The sequence below is a fragment of the Leptopilina heterotoma genome, unplaced genomic scaffold (genome assembly GCF_015476425.1).
Source record: "Leptopilina heterotoma isolate Lh14 unplaced genomic scaffold, ASM1547642v1 Lhet_18, whole genome shotgun sequence".
Classification (NCBI taxonomy): Eukaryota; Metazoa; Arthropoda; class Insecta; order Hymenoptera; family Figitidae; genus Leptopilina; species Leptopilina heterotoma.
This window is the reverse complement of record NW_025110896.1, coordinates 184,298-207,338: the sequence shown is the minus strand read 5'-3', so window position 1 is coordinate 207,338 and position 23,041 is coordinate 184,298. Positions and strand designations below refer to the sequence as shown.

The 23,041-nt window shown below is 23.2% G+C and overlaps 1 protein-coding gene across 4 annotated transcripts in view; it reads right to left on the bottom strand.

The window, feature by feature from the left end:
* Positions 1 to 23,041, bottom strand: part of LOC122499912 (fibroblast growth factor 17-like) — a 212,834-nt gene that overhangs the window by 14,688 nt on the left and 175,105 nt on the right. For 3 of the 4 annotated variants that reach the window (XM_043608492.1, XM_043608491.1, XM_043608493.1), the window contains exons 2-3: positions 8,482 to 8,527; positions 4,422 to 4,554 (exon numbers count right to left, since the gene is read on the bottom strand). In XM_043608492.1, the coding sequence (XP_043464427.1) occupies positions 4,422 to 4,554; positions 8,482 to 8,527 (179 nt within the window). Of the gene's footprint in view, positions 1 to 4,421; positions 4,555 to 8,477; positions 8,528 to 23,041 lie in introns of all 4 variants that reach the window. The other variant, XM_043608494.1, reaches the window with a different exon arrangement.

Sequence of the window (23,041 nt, the reverse complement as noted above, 5' to 3'; positions counted from 1 at the left end):
GAAACTCTACAACAAAAAATAGAAAAGCAGAGATTAAAATTCTACTAATAAAAGTAGAAAAGAAGAGAGAAAAACTACCACAAGTAGAGAAAACGAAAGATAAACTCTACTACAGACAGTAGAAAAAAGGGGGAAGGAGAGCAAATCTATAAAATGTAGAAAAAATAAAAAATCTCTACAACAAATTGCAAAAAATGAAGAGATAGAAAGAGAAAGTGTAACTCTACTACAAACAGTAGAAAAAAAGAAACTCTACTATAAAAAGTAGAAAACAAGAAAGAAAGAGAAACTCTATCTATAAAAAGTAGAAACCGAGTAAGAGAGAGAAACTCCACAACAAAAAGTAGAAAAGAAAAGAGAGAAACTACCACAAACAGTAGAGAAAACAAACAAATAAACTCTACAACAAAAAGTAGAAAAAAAGGAGAGAGAGAAAGAAACTCTACAACAAAAAAGTAGAAAAAGCGAGAAGGAGAATATTTTCTCCCCTGCCATAAGAACCAACTGATCTTGAGTAATCGTCGGTCCTCGACGGTGCTTGTTGTCGTCTTGTGCAGATGGAAACAGGAGAAGATGAAACGGAGGTGTGTGATGGATTTGGGTGGAAGTGCCGACACGGCGGCGTCAACAACGACACAACGACGGGCGCGAAAACTGACTTTTCTCTTTTGCCCACCAAGTCCTATATATATATATATATATATATATATATATATATATATATATATATATATATATATATATATTTTGTATATATGTACGTACACCTTTTACTTTAACCCGCCGGCAAATACTTCTTTCGCCATTCTTTCTTCTTTTACGAGAAAACATCTCAAATGAGCTGCCACCCATTCTTCCACAAAAGAACACACTGAATGTGCATTTCGCACTGCATTATTACGTCGCGTATTATTATTCTCCTCCAAAGGGCAGGAAATATTTTTTAATCATCGTCAAGAGTCTATTTATTGTTGCTATTGTTGCTACAGTAATAATTACAACAATAATAATTATTCTTCTTATTATTGGTTAAAAATAAAAAATAATAATTATTATTGCAACTGCCACTGGTACCACTATAGTGTAGTACACTAGTAGGAGTAGTATAGTTGTACTACTGTTAATACTCTTACTACTGCTACTGCTACTAATTTTTTACCACTACTTACTAGGAGTGGTAATAGAAATAATAGTATTAATAGTATTAATAGTATTAATAGTATTAATAGTATTAATAGTATTAATAGTATTAATAGTATTAATAGTATTAATAGTATTAATAGTAGCAGTAGTAATAATAGTATTCATAGTAATAGTAATAATAAACGTAGAAATAATAGTTGTGGCAATTGTAATAATATTATTAATAGTATATATAGTAGTTGTAACATAGTGATAATAGTAGTAGTAATAGTAGCAGTAGTAGCAATACTGATAATAATGGTTCTAATAGTATTAATTGTACTATTGTAGTAATAGTGATAATAATGGTATTAATAGTATGAATTGTACTTTTGTAATAATAATAGTAGTAATAGTAATAAATATTATTACTAGTATAGTAGTAGTGATAGTAGTAAAAGTAATAATATTAGTACTAGTAGTACTAGTAGTAATAGTAATAATATTAGTATTAGTAGTACTAGTAGTAACAGTAATAATAGTAGTAGTTAATTATTATTTATTTATTTTTATAAATTAATTATTATTATTTTTCTTAATATTGGAATCAAATTATTTAATCGAGTGAAGAGTTTTTTTTGAAGAAACGACAAAAAAAAATAATGTTTGAAGAAATGATTTGTTTTGAAGGGAAACAAAAGATGTGAGGAGATTTTAAAAATTTACCGAATGAATATATCGATGGTATTTGAGAATGCAACCCTTTGGAGATAAACTGCCTTTATTTCTCCTATCAATATGCAAACTTTTATAAATCGATAAAACATTCAGAGACTATAGGAGTGTGCCGGTGGTCTGTACGAGGATATAAGACCGCCTGTGGATAGTAAACTTCCAATATGACATATATATTCCATTCCTTGTGGACAAGATTGGTAACATGGGCTACTCGTACTTTAAAACTTAATGCCAACTCGAGAAAAGAAAAATTGCATTTCTTTATTGAAAATAATTCTCATAACAAAAACAATATAATATGTGAATTTTTATATGCGTAACAACAAAAATATAAATTTTTACCTGTGTAAAATAAAAATAATAATATTATTATTATTAAATTGCGAACTCTAAGAAAATATTAATAATAAATTAATAAAATAAATAATAAGAATAAAAACAGTAATACCATTTTTATTTATATTATTATATTAATTTTTTATTATTATTAAATTATTTTTTTCATTAGTATAGAGACAGAAAAGTAATTTGAATTAACATAAATAACAATTAAACAATTATAATTTTCTGTAATAATTATATAGAAAAAAAAATAATTTATAAATAATGACTTTAGGAAAGTTAACTGAAAATAAAATTCTATCGTGAGGGCAAACTTTCAGAAAGAGAGAGAGAGAGAGAGTAAAAAATTTTCATGATTTTTCAATTATGACTGCCGACGAGAAAAAGTTCAGAGTAAGTACTTAACATAACTATAAAAAGGATTTTCACCCAGAGAAAAAAAAATTAAAACTGTGTACGAAACCAGCAGTATTTTTATATACGAATATTCGATAATAAATTTGAGAAAATGTTTTTAAAAAACTCGATAACTAAGAGAGACTCTTATCGAAAATATTAATGTCAATTAATAATTTTTGATAATTTATCAGTTTATCTATTACAAAGTTATAAATAATGAGAAAAAAAATGATAATTAATAAAAATGGATAAATAACGAAACTAGGCAATAAAAAAAGATAAAAAATTAAAAATATAGAAAAATATAAAAAATAGATAAACAAAAAAAGTAAATAAATTTTGTTTTCAATAATAATAGAAAAAATAATAGCAAAGAAGAAAATAGCGAAAATAATAAAAAAAGATAAATAATAAAAACAGACAAATAATAAAAATAAATAAAAAGAATAGTTAAACAAAGAAAAGTAGGTAAATAATAAATATATAGAAAGGAATAAAAAAAAGGCGAATATTAATAAAAATAGGGAATATAATAAAAAAGAGAAACAATAAAGAAGAGAAATAATAAAAATAGTAAAAAAATAAAAATACATTGTAGAAATAATAAAATCAAACACCACAAAAAAAGAATAAAATAAATAAAAAGAAAGTTTATCAATTTTCCAAGTCACTCGATAATTTCTAAATGTCAATTGAAACCATTTATATCGCGAGAGATAAAAAAAATTGCGAACTCTGAGCAAAAAAAAAAAAAAAATGACACTAAAATTTCTATAAATAGACTGCAAAAAAAAAATTGAAATCGTCACGATTTTGAGTCATCAGCGCAGTGTGTAATAAGCCTCGATTTAATCGATCGAGGTTGCATAAATTATAAGCTTTATTACCAAAACAATTATACGATATCTAGATAGTTTGTGTGTTGAGGAGGGCAAAAAAAATTATCTAACGCGCGAAAGTATCCAATATATTTAATGTCCTAGCATTCGTATACATATAATCAACACTTGTCAAGATTGATCGCAAAATTTCTTGGAAAAGTTGTAAAATCGCAGCAGAGGCTGATTATAATATTTTATATTATAAATATAAATAAACCTACGGGTAAAACGTCCATTTGTCCTTATCTATCCAAAGATGACTCTATGTTGTATCATACAAGTGCATTAGTGTTTTTTTTCTCTCTCATTTTTTTCCAACGTTATTTGCAATAGTTTTATATATAAATTTTGAAAGTAATTATATTGAGGAATTTTTGTATTTTATTATATTACGTTAATATTATGTTAATATATTACCTATATTATAATAATTATAATAATGTAATAATCTAATAATATTACATTATAGTAATATTATAATTATAATATATTTATTAATATATATTTGATTTCAGTCAATTAAATTTTATTTGAACCAATAATTACAGTATTTGTTGCAAATATTATTTATTGATTTAAATAATTTGATTTAAATAAACATTACTTGATTCAAGTAAATATTTATTTGATAATAGAAAACTAATCGGTTAATTAATTATTTTCGTCTCGAATTTTTTTTCAGTGTAAATTTATAAATAAATATTATTTATATCGAGAATAAAAAAACCACTGAAAAAAATTTTATATTATTATTATTATTATTATTAATAATTGATAATATTAATTAGTAATTATTATTAATTAATTATTAATTAATAAAAAGTGTAAAATCTTATTAAATTGTGGCAAATTTGATGAATACGTTGATTAATTAAAAAGATGAAAAACAGTTAGGGGGAAAAATTTGAATCAGATATTAAATTAATTTAATTTACTTACGATAAGGTGCGTTGTGATCATCAAGCTCAGTGGCTCTGACCTCGCGATCGATTACGGTAATATTGCCGCTGCTGCAAGTCGAGTAGAGACTCACGGAGCGCACCATTGCCGGAACCGCCCCGCGCATCACCACCTGAAATTAAAAATAATTTTTCCATAAATAAAGTAAATTTGCAAAACAATATTTTTTTCGTCATTTACAAAAAAAAATGCAATTACCTCTCTTGAAAATTTCAATTATTCTTTGAATATTTAAGTTAAAATTCACAAAATCAATTCAGTAATAATTTATTCAATAAATAATTTTTAAATAATAATTTTAAGAAATGCATTCAAAAATTCAATTATTAGTTAAGTTTAGCATTTAAAATTTTTTAAGAAAATTTTACTGAAATTTAATTTTATTAATTTTGTTTCTGTAAATTTAATTAATTTTAGAATTGTTTAGAATTTTTTGAATAAATAGTATTTACTTACAATTTAATATTTAATTTAATAATATAAAAATAATACCTAATATTTTATTTAAATTATATTTTTAATTTACGATAAAATAATAATTTCAGTTCAAAAATAAAATTATTTATGTTCATTTTGCGTAAATTCCACTTTTTAATTTCAATTGTACATTCTCTTTTGAAAATTTAATTATTTTTAAAAATTTTCTTTAAAAATTCTTTAAAAATAAAAATTTTTCTACATCAATTACAAATAATTTTTAGAAAGTTCTTCGAGAATTAAATTATTTATGTGTACAATAATATTAATTTTAATTCTATATTCTCTTGTAAAATTTTATTATTTTTAGAATTTTTAAGTACTTTTTTTACTTTTTTAAGCAATTATTAATAATTTTTAGAAAGTGCTTGGAAAATTAAATTATTTAAAATAATTTCAATCTGCTTTTTTCGAATTTCGTAAATTATTGTCAAAAATAGAAAAAAAAAATCCAAAGCTGTGTTTTAAAATTCATGATTATTCAAATATTTTTAATGAAAAAAAAAATATTTAAATATCTTCTTTTTGTAAAATTATTGGAAACTTCAAACAATTTTTTTTAAGTAAATATTTTTTTACTTTTACTTTTTTATTACTTTTAAATTTTCAAAATTTGAATCTTTTTGAAAATTCCCAGACTTTTCCTTGACTTTCCTGAAAAATTCCCTTGTTATTTATTTAATTAAATTTTTTCGCAAGAATTGAAAGTTTTTTTTTGTTTTTTAAGGTTCAATGGCCGACAACGACGTCGTTATAACGAATAACCAAGAGAAAGAGAGAATACACGTAACGATTTGTCCTGATCGACTTTTACGATCGATTCGCATATCACGCGACATCGCGGTACATTCAACGATACTTTTTTATTTATATAAATTGTCGTCTACTCGTTCTATTCTTGTTTGCATGTAACTATTTCGAAAGCAAAATCCCCCGAAACCATTAAATTTCATTTCTATTGCTTTTTTATTTGCCTGTAGAATCTTGACAAATTCACTGTGTTCCCTTTGAATAATTCTCAATCGATAATTTATTATATTTGGTTCAAACAAATATTGCACTAATGCATTGTAAATTTATCGATTAATTCTTTTTTTGCTTTTTTAATGAAAGAAGAGAAAAATTAAACTGAAATTAATTCATTTTAATGGGCAGTTCAAATTAGACGACTAGATTTATTTGTATTTTATTTTTTATTTTTATTTTTTATTTTACTTTTTTTTTAATTAATTTATTTTTTATTTTATTTCTTATTTTAATTTAATAACTAAAGAAATTAATGGGCCTTTTAAATTTAGTCACAAGATTTTTTTTCACCTGCTACTTAAAAAGGAGAAAATTCAACAGGAATGAATTAATTTTTATTTCCATTCAATTAAAAAATAATATAAAAACAATAAATAATTTATTTATTTATTACATCAAAATTTATTGAAGTGAAAGTGAAAATGAATGTTTAAGAAAAATATATTTAAAGTAAAGTGAAATAAAAAGTGAAAATAAAAAATCTACCAAAATAAAAGTGAAACTAAAAATGAAAGTGAAAGTGGAAAAGAAATAACATAATCGGTCTCCATTATAATAATTTATTCAATTAATAAATTAATAAATTTTCATTTAATTAACAAATAATGTAAAAATATAAGAATTTATTTTATTTATATTACATAAAAGGGTCAAGAGAGAAAATGATTCTAATAATAAAAATGCAAAATTAAAAAAAACTAAATTCGTCTCTTTTCTGTAAATGTTTTTTTTTTCTTTCATTTCTTTTGTAGATATTGTTACATAAGCGTACGTGTGGAAAACCGCAATCATTAATCTATATGGCAGGTAAGAACTCGCCAATGTAATCGAGTAAGTTTATAGTGATTCTTCGCAGTTAGGGTTTAAACCTACTAGCACGCGATGTTTGATGGGTCTTGTGACTCTTGCGAACTTATCAGAATCAACAATCTGACCCAGTCAATCTAAAAAAGCACCTCGCAATTTCATGTGTGTAAAAATAACCGCAATCCATGTTGAATAGAACATAAAATTTACAGACCATTGTAAATCACTTTTTTACATTTTTTAAACCACATGGCATTCGTTTTAACATTTTCTTTATTTTTTTATTTCGTTTTCATTTTTGAAAATAAGGGCACTCGACAAGTAATGGAAAATCGATTAGAAAAAAATGAAAAAAAAAATTGTAAACGAATTAATTCGTTTACAATTTTTTTTCATTTTTTATTTCTTTTTTATTTTGATTTAAAGGGCTTTTAAAAATTAATGGAAAGTCGATTAATTATAATTTTTTAAAATTGAAAATCATGTTATAAAATTGTAAAATTAAACGAAAAAGATTAAATTAAGTATTCTAGCGAGGAAAACATTATTTATTTTCATTGCGCCACTATTTTCTTATTGCTTTTCTTTTTTTATTTTTCTATTCTTTATTCTTTATTATTCTACTATTTTTCTACCTTTTCTATTATTATCTATTGCTACATTCTATTTTTCTATTGTTTCTAGTATTTTTCTACTGTTTATTTTTTATTATTTTAATTTTCAACTCTTTATTCGGTATGGAGTCAAAAGTTCCAAAACAGAAGTTCCAATTCCGAAGGATCCAAATTATTATTTTCCCAAATGATATTTTTCCAAAGTATTATTTTTCCAAAGGCCATTTTTACCAAAGTATTATTTTTCCAATAGTCGTTTTTTCCAAACATTGTTTTTTTTATTTTTTAAATTTCAAATCAAAAATTTCATTCAACGTGTGCTCATTCCAAAATTATGTTGTGAAATTAAATTTTTTTTTCAAATTTAAAAATAGTAAACAGTGAAATTATATTAAATTGTAAATTAGTAAAATTAGAAATTTTATTTAAACTATAAAATAGTGAACAGTGAAATTATATTAATTAAATTGTAAAGTAGTAAAATTAAAAATTTTATTTTAATTTAAAATTTTATTTAAACTATAAAATAGTGAACAGTGAAATTATATTAAATTGTAAATTTTAATTATGGTAGAATTAATACAAGTCGGAAAAAAATTATTTACATATCGAAGGATTTCTGTATTACAAGCATTCAGATAGAAAAAATAATGTGAAATATTGGAGATGCCTTATTTTTTCAAACAACTCCAATACTTTTCACTTATTTAACAATTCAACACTTTTTATTTTGGAAATTTTTTTTTTGAAATTTTACACTTTGGTAAATTTATATTTTGGACATTTTGGACTTTGGAACTTTTGTACTTTGGAAAAATAAATTTTGGATCTTTTCATTTTGGAACTTTTTTCTTGGAACTTTTCGATTGGAACTTCCGTTTTGGAACTTTTGTACCCTAATCCTTTATTCTTATCACTATTTCTATTTTTTATTTTGTTTTTTTATTTTTCATTATTCTATTTTTATCTTTGTTCCTCTCATAAATAAAAATTAGAAACTCTCACTAAAAATTATCTGCAATTAATTATCAACTGTATTCAATGATTATAAACAAAAAAAAAGTGCATAATATCAAATGAATGATATTAAATTTAAGAATCAGAAACTCACTTACCATCAGGAGGCACAAAATCTTCGCTAAGACGGTAAGCTGTGGTAACCTGAAACAAAACAAGAAATTCAATTATTTTCAACTTTGTCGCAACGATTTTAATTTCAATATTATAATATTCTATAAGTAAAATAGAAATAAAAATTTATTTTTTTATAAGTAAAATAGAAACAAAAAAATTTTTTTTTATAAGTGAAATAGAAACAAAAATTTATTTATTTATTTATTTACTAATTTAAAGTTACGCGATGAATTTTAATAACATATATTTATCTTTTTGCAAGCGTCAGGCGTCGAAATCACCGCGTGAGTCTGCAAATCTTTTTTCTCCAACAACGAAAGATAAAAATGATAAAGAGAGAAAATAAAGAAAGAAAGAAAGAAAGAGAGGAAGAGAGAAGAGTTCAAAGATAGGTATCGAGATCTCGCGCACAGAGAAAATATCTGGTATCTTCGCCAGGTGAACCTGTCCGGCACGTGCCAAAGAGATTAAGAGAAAGAAGAAAAGAAAGGCGAGGAGAAGAAGAGCAATAACAAGAACAAGCTCGAATAGCAATGCGAAACTTGACCTAAAGTTTGAAATTTCAATGGATTCAAGAAGCGGAAAAAAGAATTAAAATTACTTTTTAGTGTTAAGTAATTTTACTCCTAATTAGATTCATTCATTTGTAATTTTACCTCTAAGTTATTTTACTTAAAGGCAATTTTACCTCTGAGTAATTTATTCTAAGGAGTAATTTTTCCCTTAAGTTATTTTACTCAAAGGTAACTTTACCTCTGAGTAATTTACGATAAGGAGTAATTTTACCCCTAAATTATTTTACTCAAAGATAATTTTACCTCTGAGTCATTTTACCCCAAAGTTATTTTACTCAAAGGTAATTTTACCTCTGAGTAATTTTACCCCTAAATTATTTCACTCAAAGGTAATGTTACCTCTGAGTAATTTTACCCCTAAGCTATTTTACTCAAAGGTAATTTTACCTCTAAGTAATTTTACTTCTAAAAGTAATTTAACCCCTATGTAATTTTATTCCGAAGTAATTTTCCTCTAATTTATTTTACTCAAAGGTAATTTTACCCCTAAATTATTTTACTCAAAGGTTATTTTACCCCTAAGTTATTTCACTCAAAGTTACCTCTAAGTAATTTACCCTAAGTAGTAATTTTACCCCCAAGTTATTGTACTAAGTAATTTACCTCTAAGTAAATTAACTTCCAAGTATTTTACTTCTAAGTAATTTACCCTTAAGGTATTTTACCACTAAGGTAGTTTACTTTTAAGTAATTTTACCCCTAAAGAATTTTATTCCTAAAAGTAATTTTACCCGTCTGTAATTTTATACCGAAGTAATTTGCCTCTAAGTTATTTTACTTCTAAGTAAAAATTTACCCCTAATTAATTTACTAGTAAGTTATTTTACTCAAAAGTAATTTGCCCCTTAGTTATTTTTCTTCCAAGTACTTTTTTACTCATCGAAAAATTGAAAAAAAAACCAAAAGATTAGAAGTCCTTGTTTCCATTCAATGCGGGGAGATTTAATTGCAATTACAAAATAGAGAACAATGGCAATTGTTCTTATTAATCAGCGAATTTAAGACATTGCCTGATTCAATTATCCTCTCGCATGAACGTGTGTGCGGAGCTCTCCTTAGAAATCGCGATTACGGTGACATATTACGAATGGCAAATAATAATCCAGTTTGCAAACAAGCCTAGATGTGTGCGGTTATAGGTTAGCCACTAACTAGAGATGGAAATTGTCTTACGAAATGTAAATGCATCTTGTGTTACATTACAATATATAGATATATATCTTGGTGAATTATTTACGTAATTTTTCATTTTTAGTGTATTATAAAATGCAGGGTTGTTACAAAAAATTTTATTTTATTTTTCCCTGATTTCTAAAGAAAACTTTGAATTTTTCCCTGACCCTAAAGAATATTTTGATTCACTCTAAAAATTTATTAGATACTCAAAAAAATATTCTATTACATTTTTTATATACGAATTTCTCGAATTGTAAAATTATTCAAAAACATTAATAACTTCTTTTTTAAATAAATATTTTATCATCATTTTTTTCCATAGGAATTAAGATTCTTCATGTTTTATAATAATTAAAGATGACCGAGGGATAAAATCATTATTTCATTTTATAAGAATTTTGTTACTGTAACTTTCTCAAGATATTATTTTCATCATTTCAATTCAATAATTATTTTCTAGAATTTTCAGCTAAAATTCATCCTTAAATATTGATTATTTTTAATCATTTAAAAAAAATTCCATTAAACTTTTTCTAAAAAAAATTAATTCTACAAAATTAATTTCTCAAGATTATTTTCATCATTTCAATTCAATAATTATTTTCTAGAATTTTCAGCTAAAATTCTTCCTTAAATATTGATTATTTTTAATCATTTAAAAAAAATTCCATTAAACTTTTTCTAAAAAAAATTAATTCTACAAAATTAATTTCTCAAGATTATTTTCATCATTTCAATTCAATAATTATTTTCTAGAATTTTCAGCTAAAATTCTTCCTTAAATATTGATTATTTTTAATCATTTAAAAAAAATTCCATTAAACTTTTTCTAAAAAAAAATTAATTCTACAAAATTAATTTCTCAAGATTATTTTCATCATTTCAATTCAATAATTATTTTCTAGAATTTTTAGCTAAAATTCATCCTTAAATATTGATTATTTTTAATCATTTAAAAAAAATTCCATTAAACTTTTTCTAAAAAAAATTAATTCTACAGAATTGTTAGTTATAAGTTCTATATGAGAATTCAATTATTTAAATACAAAAATAAATTATTTATTGAATAATTAAATGTTTTAAAAATTAAATTCTCATAAAGAATTTTATCAACAAAATTTTTAAATAATTGAATTTTCTCGACGATTTTTAATAAAATTTTTAAGAATAATTACATTTTTAGGAGCATTCAAATAAAATTATATTAAAAATAATTGAAATTCTGCGATGGATTTCATTATTTATGAAAATAATTGAATTACTAAAAAGAATTTTATTATTTATGAAACTAATTGAATAGCTAATGATAATAATGAAATTATTGCGAAGAAATTTATAAAAAATTTAAAAATAATTGAATTCCAGTGAAATTTTTCCTATTTATGAAAATAATTAAATGTTTGCGTAGAATTTTATAAAAATTTTTTTAAAATATAATCGTATTCTTTTGGAGAATTTTTTAAAAATAATAAATATTTTGAAAAATCCTTAAATTTAGGAAGTTTTTTTAAAAACCTTTGAATTTCGGAGAAGCATTTTATTATGTATTTAAAAATAATTAAAATTTTGAAGAGGATTTTTTTTTTAATTTTTGAACATAATTTAATTTTTGAAAAGAATTTTATTATTTTTGAAAATAATTAAATTTATATAAATAATTGAATCTCTGTAAAAAAAATTCTTTTTTCATGAAAATAATGGAATTATTGAGAAGAAATTTATAAAAAATTTAAAAATAATTGAATTCCTGTGAAATTTTTATCATTGAATTGACGAAAATTTTTGAAAATAATTGATAGTTTGCGCCAAAAGTTTTCAAAAATAATATTATTTGCAGTACCATTTGTACTATTTATAATTGAATTAGAATTTATTTATTTATTTATTTTACAATTAGTTAATTTTAGAATTGACTAATAAAATTTTAAATCAGGTATAATCGGAATATTAGAAAAAATATTCATAAGTAATAGAAATCATTTATATATTATTTAAAAAAAAAATGGAGACTGGTAACGAGCAGAATATAGTATTTAATTCTCGGAAATTTGCAGAAAAAGCAGAAAAAACACTTAAAATTACATTATAGATGTATGTTTTTATTTTTCGAGTGGCAATTTATAATGAGCTTAGTATATCATTTATGTATGTATAATAAACTATTAGTCAAAGTCGTAATTCAGGTCGAGTATTGCGGCAATATTGGCGAAAAGAATGTCAAGATTGTGTGAAAATATTAGCGCGTGTGTGTATATGTATAGGAACCTGAGATTTAAGTGGATGGTCAGTTCATGTTTTTACTGTGAGAAAAGTTTAAGCGACAAATAAACCTAACTCATTTATCATCTTATGTATACGCACTGCATGCGACATGCATCAAAAATCGTATAATGCGCAACGAGCGCGTAACTCGACTCAGGTTTCGAGGTTTAATTGCGGCAGTGGCACTGGCACTCCAAGTGCAATGGCACTCATTTACGCTCGCTAATCAGGAAACTGAGTTTCTTTTCTCTCTCTCACGCACTCTTTTCTTTCTTTTTCTCCCTTCCAATTTTTATGCAAAGGGTAATTAAATATTTTTTTATTTCCAAAAAGAATCATTTTCAATTCAAATTAATAATTTCAATTTTTAATTTTTAATTTTTATAAATGAAATTATTATTATTAATAATTAATTTAAATATAATAAATTGAATAAAATATTGTACTATTTTATTCAATTTATTATATTTAAATTAATTAACTATTATTATTATTATTATTACTTAATTTTTTGCAAAGGGTAATTAAATATTTTTGTATAAAAATTAAAAAGAAATTTTTATTTACATTTTCATAAATATCCAAAAAAAATAAAAAATTTAAAAAGAATACGTTTTCAGGAAAATATATTTGAAAAAATAAATTACCTTTTGGTTTCTGTTCATTATTTTTAATTTATTAATTTTTTTCAATCGAAAAAAATGTAAATTTGCATATTAAGTTTCAGTAAAATTGACATTCTTGGAAATTGTGCTACATATTTGAAAATAACTTCAAGATCTTAACGATCATTTATAATGTGTCGGTATTAATATATATTTATCTCGCCTACATTTTTTTTTTACTTTTATGTCCTTACGTGCGCAAGTAAAACCAGTCGTCGTGGTTCTCTAATAATTTTTCTTTTTTTATTTATTTTATTCCAAATAAAACACCATTTCGATCCAATGACTCGTTATGAGCAAATAGCAAATCACGCTTTAAAATGCAATTAATTTTGCTTTTTAGTTTGGAAAAAAAATGCACTGCGCATATAAAATAAACCGGAAATATCTTGTAAAATCCACCCTCACAAATATATTTAGATTTTATTTTCATCAAAGTTGTTTGCATCAGAGAAAAAATTTTTTAAAAAGAATATTATAGTATTGAAACGAAGAAAATAATTTACTTTTTTATGAGTTTGTATTTTTTTTTTATTGGATTTTGACATTTTTATTTTTTTGATAATTATGAAGAAAAGTGTAAAAATTGAGTAGGAAGAAAAGTTCAAAAAGTAAAAATGAACGAAGAAAAAAAAATTTTACTTTACTTATTTTCATCAAAAATGAAGAAACTAAGTGAAAACGAAGAAAAGTAAATAAGTAAAAATGAAGAAAAAAAAAGAAAACACAAAGAAAACCAGAAAAAGTAAAAATGAAGAAATAAATTGAAAACGAAGAAAACTATAAAAAGTGAAAAGGAATAAAAGAAGTTTAAAATCACATAAATTGCAAATGTGTTGAAAATAATTTATGAACATGCTTAAAACATGTTTTGACATAAAGTGTGATTTGAAATTAATTACCCCTTTGCCGTTGTAATTTTGTAATTAAATGTCAATTGTACAAAAAAAATTTTAAACAAACTATCCTCAAAAGTACACTTCTTATTTCTTCAAAAATCCTGTTTTCCATTTTAAACTTTGTTGATTTTCGATTAAAAATAGAATTTCCAAATTAATATTCTCACTAAAATTAATTAATTCTACTCATTATTAAAATAAAATTTTTAGAATTAAAAAAAAAAAAATTTTTTCCGAAAATACAAAAAGGCCTCTAAAGATTTGGAGGAGAAAAATTAAAAAATAAATAAAAATAGTGAAAAAAAATGAATTTTGAAGAGGATTTTTAAAAATTTTTGAACATAATTTAATTTTTTTTACTTTTAATAATAATTAAATTCATATTTAAATAATTGAATCTCTGTAAAAAAAATTTTATTATTCATGAAAATAATGGAATTATTTTCAAGAAATTTATAAAAAATTTGAAAATAGAGAAGAATTTTATTAAAATTTTTGAAAATAATTTAATTTTGGTGAAGAATTTTATTATTTATAAAAATAATTGAAATTTTGACGAAGATTTTTAAAAATTTTTGAACATAATAGAATTTTTTTTACTTTTGAAAATAATTGAATTCATATAAATTATTTTATTACTTATGAAAATAATTGAATCCCTGAAAAAATTTTTTTAATTATGAAAATGACTGAAATTTTACTAAGAATTTGATTGTTAATTATTAAAATTTTTCAAAAATCTAAGTTTTTTAAAATTTCTGTATTAAGTTAATTGAAAAGAAATTATTTTCAGAAATGGAAAAAATTGAAGGTTTTGTATTACAATTCGTGGTTATTTTAATAGTTTATGAGACAAACAAAAAAGACACAAAAATTCTAAATTTTTGTATGAATTTAAAAAATTTAATTTTTTCAGTAGTAATTTTAATAAAAATCCCTGATTTTTTTGACTTTTCCATGAATTCTCTGACTTCCCTGACCTGTGACAATCCTGAATTACTATTAACGAATAAATTAATATTAAAGAAGAAAATAAAAAATATATTTATACTAAAAAATAAATTATTATTGTTAAAGAATAAATTACTATTAGAATAAATTTAATAATAAATTTAATAATAAATATTATTGGAAAATAAATTACCACTGAAGAATAAATATTATTATTAAAGAAAGAAAGAAGTAAATAATTTCAAAAAAAAAGAAATAAATAAGATCGAATAAATAATTTATTATTAAAATTTATTATCAAAAAAATTAATTATTTATATGAAGAAATAAATAATTATTAAATATTAAATTAAATTATTATTATTATTATTCGAATAAAGTCTTATTTATATAAATGAAAATAAATTTCCTTCTTTGGGTGAGAATATGAAAATGAGGCTATATCGAGAAGCATTACTCTCTCGATTACAGATATAACATGAGTGACGTGATTATAAGCGTGCACATTCGAAACGTCAGGAATTTCCGATCGTTATAATAATAAAAATTCCAAAGACGTGAGAACTCTTTTTTTGATTTCATTTAAGACTTACCAGATAATTATAGTCATAACTGTGCGTATGACCGGCGTTTGTGCGTCATTCCAGTTCAACTAAGTCGTTCCAATTAATATCGCAAAAAAAATGAAGAAAAAGAAGAAGAAGACGAATATCTAGCCGAGGAATAATTAATTACACAAAAAACTATTTCCAGCCGGCTTTTTTATAATTACATAACAGCCGAAAAAACTCACTTCAATTTCAACTACATTTCAACCAAAAATTATTCTCGAACTTTTTTTTTCAATTGTTTCGTTTTTATTCCCATTTTTTATTTTCCAGTATTTGTTTTATCCTTTTTGGTATTTTTTTTTGTTTTTTAATTTTCAGAATTTTTATTTTTATTTTTATTTCCGTTTTTTATTTTTCAGTATTTTTTTTATTATTTCCGTTTTTACTATTTGGTATTTTTCATTATTTCCGTTTTTTAATTTTCAGTATATTTTTATTTTCATTCACATTTTCTTCTGTATTTTTTATTCTTATTTCCGTTTTTTACTTTTTAGTATTTTTTTATTTTTTATTTCCGTTTTTTAATTTTCAGTATTATTTATTTCCAATTTTTATTTCCATTTGCTTAATTTGTGAAAATTTTTCCATTTTCAAAAAATGAATTTATCTAATTTGAAAACACCTTGCGAGGCTAGAAAAGATTAAAAAGCGAAATTACGCCTGTCTTCTTCATATCGACTTGACAAGTCGGTCGCTTTGATATACAAAAGATTAAAAAAAAAATATACGATATCGGCGTTTGAAGGTATATAGTATTTATAGCTTTTAAGTAAAATGCCTCTCTTTCGAAACGGTACAGAAAAAAAAATTGGGACAAAAAAAAAAAGCTTAGAGGCTAATAAACCATTCTATTTTCTGTACACACACAAACACCAAAAATTCCTTTTTTTTTTCCTGCGATAACTAAATGACGACTAGAAATGTGAAAAAAATTATAATAACAATAATAATACTATAAAAGTCCAATGGTCACCGCGCGAGATCAACGCACATTGAATTGTGTGCTCTCGAAAGATATTCCGGCCCAACACCCTTGGGCACGTGGGGGATATTTCAGTGGGGATTGTGTCGCCGGTCGCGTGAAAAACTACCAACACTTGAATAGGCTCCATAATATGAGAAAAAAAAAAAAAAAAAAAAAAAAACACGCGACTACCGACGACGACGCTTCAAAATATGCGACTCTCAAACTGACCGACCGCACGCATATATGACCTAGGATAAAGCGCGCGTATATCGAGACAGTTAATTCCGGTGTTCCCTGCGCTCGCATGCAAATTGCCACTGTTGCCACTCGAGTGAGAACCCTCGAATCCACGAGACAGACACACGATTCAATTAAAAGAAACATCAGCTTTGAGTTTCAATTGGTAAAATAGTCTGATCAATGGGGATTATCAATTCAAAATGGTTTTATGTATAAATGGGGTGCGAAAAAAACAATTTTTATCATCGCTCTCTCTCTCTGCTCATATGTGTTGACGTTTAATAATACCCGAACATTTATGGGTTATTTCGAAATTTATACTCTTGATTTAGTGAATTGAGAAAACAATTATTTTGCTGCAAAGAAAAAAAAATAAACTTTTTGACTAATTTTTATTTTTTTAGTAGTTTGTTTTTTTATTTATTTTTGTTTTCATTTACTTTATTCCTATTTGTACATCTTTCTATTAATTAACATTTTACGAGCAACAATTCTTACTGCCTTTTTTTTAAATAAAATTAGCAATTTTAAAAATAATAGAATTTAAAAATTTTCTATTTTTAATTTTTGTTGGAAAAAAAATGAATATATAAAATAATTTGCAATTATTGTTCGCAAAGAAATTACAATTGTTTTTACCTCGGTTTTTACAAATAAATTATTATTGGAGAATAAATTAATATTAAAAAAGAAGATTTTATTGAAGAATTAATTACAGGGTTTGAAACAAAAATTTAATTTTGATTTTCCCTGACTTTTCCCTGATTTCCAGAAAAAATTTTCATTTTTTCCTTGACCCTAAAGAATATTCTGATTCACCCTAAACATTATTATATACTCAAAGAACAAATTTTTTTAATAATAATTTAATTCTTTCGACGACTTTTAAAAAATTTTTAAAATAATGAAATTTTTCGAGAAATTCGATTAAAATTGTATTAAAAATAATTGAAATTCTGCAATGAGTTTTATTATTTATAAAAATAATTAAAGTTTTGACGAGGATTTTAAAATTTTTTTGAAGATTATTGAATTTTTCCGAAGAATTTTATTACTCTTGAAAATAATTGAATTTTTAAAAAGAATTTTTATTATTTATGAAAAGAATTAAATTATTGCAAAGAAATTTATAAAAAAATTTGTAAATAATTAAATTCCTGTGAAATTTTTATTATTTATGAAAATAATTAATTCTTTTCGTAGAATTTTATCACATTTTTTTTAAATATTTGAATTTTTTTTGGAAAATTTTATTATTAAATTAAATTTTATTAAATTAACAATTTTAAAAATAATAGAATTTAAAAATTTTCTGATTTAAATTTTTGCTGAAAATACTAAAAAAATTCAATTTTGAAGAAATGACAAATGCAGAAATTCAATTATTTAAAAAAAATAAAATAAAATTCTTCTTATAAAATTCAACTATGTTCAAAAATTTGAAAAAAATTCTCGTAAAAATCCCAATTATCTTTATAAATAACAAAATTCTTCTCCAAAGTTTAATTATTTTCAAAAATATTAATAAAATTCTTGGCAAAATTTCAATTATTTTCAAAAATAAAATGCATTTTTCTAATTTCAATGATTTTCAATATTCACTATTTTAATAAAATTCCCCCCAAAAAGAATTCAATTATTTTAAAAAAAATTTTTTAATAAAATCGTATGCAAACATTTAATTTTTTTCATTAATAATAAAATTTCTTTAATGAATTCAATTATTATTTTCATAAAGAATAATTTAAAATTCTAGAAAATAATAATTGATTTAAAATGAATTCCGATGATTTCTATTTGTCATTACAATTTTGAATTAATTATTATTAATTATTTTTAGTGTTTTCACAGTATTTTTAGTTACGATTTTTCTATTTTCTATTTTATTTATCTTATTTACTTATTAATTAATTTATTTATTTAATAAATAAAATAATACTAAATTAAATTAAGGAATTGGAAACTAAAAATAAAAGTTACTATGAAAGTTCAAAAAAATAGTATAAAATAAAATATGAAAATAGAAACTAGAAAAATACTAGGAAATAGTATAAAGTTCTACCAAAATAGAATAAAAAAAATGTTTATAAGAAAAAGTAAAATAGTAATAAAAAAAAATTTAGAAATACTAAAAAATACTATAAAGTCCTACTAAAATAAGATAAAAACTAAAACTGATAAAATAAAATAAGAAAATGGAAACTAAAAAATACTATAGAAATAGTAAAAATAGTAAAAAAATAATAAATAAAAAAATATTAAATAGGAAAAATTAAAATGCTGTCAAAATAGAAAAAAAAAATATTTTTATTAAATAGAAAAATAGAAATTGAAAATACTTTATAAATACTAAAAAATACTATAAGAATACTAAAAAATAGTATAAAATACTACCAAAATAGAATTAAAAATATTTATATTAAATAGAAAATTTGAAAATAAAAATATTTTAAAAATACTGTAAAATACTACCGAAATAGAATAGAAAAATGCTATTGGAAAATAGAAAAAACAAAACAAAAAATTCTATAAAAATCTGGAAATACTAAGAAAATACAAAAAATACTGTAAAATACAACTGAAATAAAATAAGAAAAAATATAATTACAAAATAAAAAAATTAAAATTAAAAACACTATAAAAATAATATAAAAATACTATAAAGATATTATGAAAAAAATATTAAAATACTAGAAATACTAAAAATACTAAAAAAATACAAAAATACTACAAAAATACCAAAAAGTACGACCAAAATAAAATAAAATAAAATAAAATAATACTACTCAAAAATAGAAAAATCAATAGTAAAAATACTATAAAAATACTAGAAATACAATAAAAATACTAAAAATCCTATAAAAATATAAAGTACCTCCAAAATAGATCATAAAATACTCTTATATAAAATAGAGACCACCATTGTGCTTGAGAATAGTTCGTCCACACATAAGAAATGAAGAGGAATTTTTTTATTGCATTTTTTCCTCAAAAAAGAAGGTCTTCTTCTTCTTCTTCTTGAAAAAAGAAATGACACACTAAACTTGATTTACACAATAAGCATCTCTTATATATATTAAAGGGAAACTGAAATCTTGTTTGCTTGAGAGACAGATTCAGTATAGTTATTATATAGTTATATAAGAGTAACACGATTCGTTCTGTACATTGTATGGTGAACCATGAAATTTACAACCTTTGTAATAATGGAACGAGAGCACGAGTCACCTGGTCTTCCGGTTGGACAATAGAAAATGCCCTAAAATGCGGTCCAAACAAGCGTAATAAATTCATCTCTAAATGGGTCCTAGGAAAAAAAAAATCTCTCTCTTCTGGTTAAAAAAATAGTCTCGTTTTTCGTTATTTGCAAATTTTTCTTTTCGAATATTTACACTTAAAAAAATACTTTACTCTGAAACTGAAAAAAATTTTTCTGAGTTAAATAAAAAATGTATTCGTTTCAAATAAAATATTTTTTAAAGCAAATAAAATTTGTATTTAAATTAAATCAAATTTATTTGTTAGAAATAAATAAATAAATAAATAAATAAATATTGAGACTAAATAAATTTGAAAATAATATTGAAGAGCAAAAACAAATTGTAATTTTTCGCATTTGTCATTGTAATTCGTTAGATATTATAGATTCATGGTCGAGCACGCGTCTTCTGTATGGCAGAAAGAGGAGGAAAAAAAATGTCTTTAAAAGTAAAGGATACACCTTTATCGGTAGTCTTGTCATCAAAGTCATAAAATCTAATCTCCCGCAGCTTGGTGGGTCTCGAGGTCTTGTGTGCGCGCTGACTCTTACTCTCCTCTTGCTATTTTGTCCTTGCAGAATAATTTTTTTTTAATTTTCCTTTCTTCAGTTATATATAGCAATCGATTGTGCGTGAATTGCGTTCCTCTACTTTTTTTTTATCCGCAGAATCACAATTATTTATTTCCATAACAATAACCATAGATATTCCATTGCGACAAGATTTTATCTCAAAAATTATTTATCTACATTTTGAAGTTTATTAAAGGTTTTTTTTATTATTTGAAGTTTTATTTAGTTATTTAGTTATTTAGTAATTTAATAATTTCGTAATTTAGTAATTTTGTAATTTTCCAATTTAGTAATTTCGTAATTTCGTAATTTTTACTTATCGAAAAAAAATAATTTTCCTTAAAAAAAAAATTGAACGTCGACAATTGCGATTTTCTAGGATTATGAATTTTTTGTTTATGAAATGATATACATTTGATTACGTTTGATAATCAGTAGACGGCAACAAGTTTTATAATTGATAAAGAAGAATGTGACAGCATATGCAACTTTGATGAGTTATTTTGTCTGCAATGGTAATCAGTGAATCAACTGCAACTCTGAAATTATGCAATTGAACATATCCGAATGGAATAAATTTGTATTTCTCTTCCAAAAGTAAAATTTGCCGCAGGGAAATTTTAAGTTTGCAAATTTTGTTTCTGATTTTGGAAACAAACTTTCTATTCTCATTTGAATCAGATTCCAAATATTCAAGCTGCATATACACCAAATATAAATGGTAATAATTATAATTATACGGAAGGGCAATTTTATTTTTTTCCCCTAAGCCCGTTTGTAGGTTGAAATAAATAAACAATTAATTACAATAAATAATAATTTTTATGAAGATTATGAAAAAGTAGATAAAATAGAAAAAAGTATAGAAAAATCTCCGGGAAGAGTCGAACCCCAGTCCTCTTCGTACTCTAAACGCGCCTTAACGACTACGACCAATGTCGATTTTTTTTTAGTAATAAATAACAATTTAAGTTTTAGTTTGTATTGTAATCAATTTTTTAGTTATAAAGTAAAGTTTTAGTTCGGATTGTTAAAAAAAAATTTCTAATAATAATTTCCAGTTAAACTTTGAAAGTTTGCAATAATAAATTACAATAAAAAATTCTTCAGATTCCAATCATTCCGTCCATTCTTATTTAACATTCAAATACTACGAGTCATTATATTCTTCCGTGCGTTAATGCTTGTTCTAAAAATAGCCTCAGTTGAAAAATGCAGTTAAAGATTGCAAAAAAATGTGCTCTGAGAGAGAGAGAAAGAGAAAAAAAGGTCATAATAATCGCTCTCCTCTACTCCTCCCTTTTTATTTCACAATTTCTATATGTGTACAATATAAATTTTTTCCTAGAATATTCCCAGAACGCGACCGAGTTTTTGTTATCGGTCGTGCGCACGGAGTTTGTCACGATCTGACGATGTGTCACGTAATATGCTAGTTGAATTGTGAATAAGCCATCAATCCCGGGAGTTAATGTGAGACAGAGAAAAAAGAAGGAGGGAGAGAAAGAGAGAGAGAGAGAGAAAAAAAAAGAGAATCGTGCGGAAAAAGAACAATAATGCGTAAATGCGTACTCGATACGTTATACAAAAAAGTATAAATTCGAATCAAAATCGAATCAAATTTGAATAAAAATTTTCTATTTGTAAAATTAAAACTCTATGAAAAATATTCTATTACATTATAATGCTTCTTTGTTGTAAATTTCATGGAATTTAAAGGAAAAAAATAAAGAAAAGCAGAAAAAAGGGGAAAATCGAAAGAAAAGAAGAAAAAACGATAAAAGGGAAAAAAAGAAAGGAAAGGAAAGAAAAGAGGAAGAATAAAAAAAAATAAAGGAAAGGGGAAAAATAGATAAATAAAAAATTACAAAGAAAGGAAGAAAAGGAAAATTTCAAGAGAAAAGAAAGAAAAGAAGAAGGGAAAAGTATAGAAAGAAAAAAAAGAAAAGTAAGAGAAAGAAGAAAAAAGAAAGAAAACAAGAAAAAGGGAAAAATAGAAATAAAATATTTAAGAAAAATGAGACAAAATAGAACGAAAAAGGAAATCATTTGGAAAATGAAAAAAATAGAAAGAAAATAAGAAAAATAAAGGAAAAAAGAATAAAAAACGGCAAAATATAGAAAGTAAAAAAGAAAATAGGAGAAAAATAGAAAGAAAAAAATAAAAGAGAAAGAGAAGCAGAAAAAGGAAAGGAAAAAATAGAAAGAAAAGAAGAAGAGGAAGAGGAAAAAACCAAAAAAAAAAAAGAAAAAAAGTAGGAAAAATGGAAAAATAAAAAGAATATTTTTTCTTTCTTTATAAAGTATAGGGAAAGAAAGAAAAAAAAGAAGTCAAGAATAAAAAGAAGAGAAAACAAGAAAAA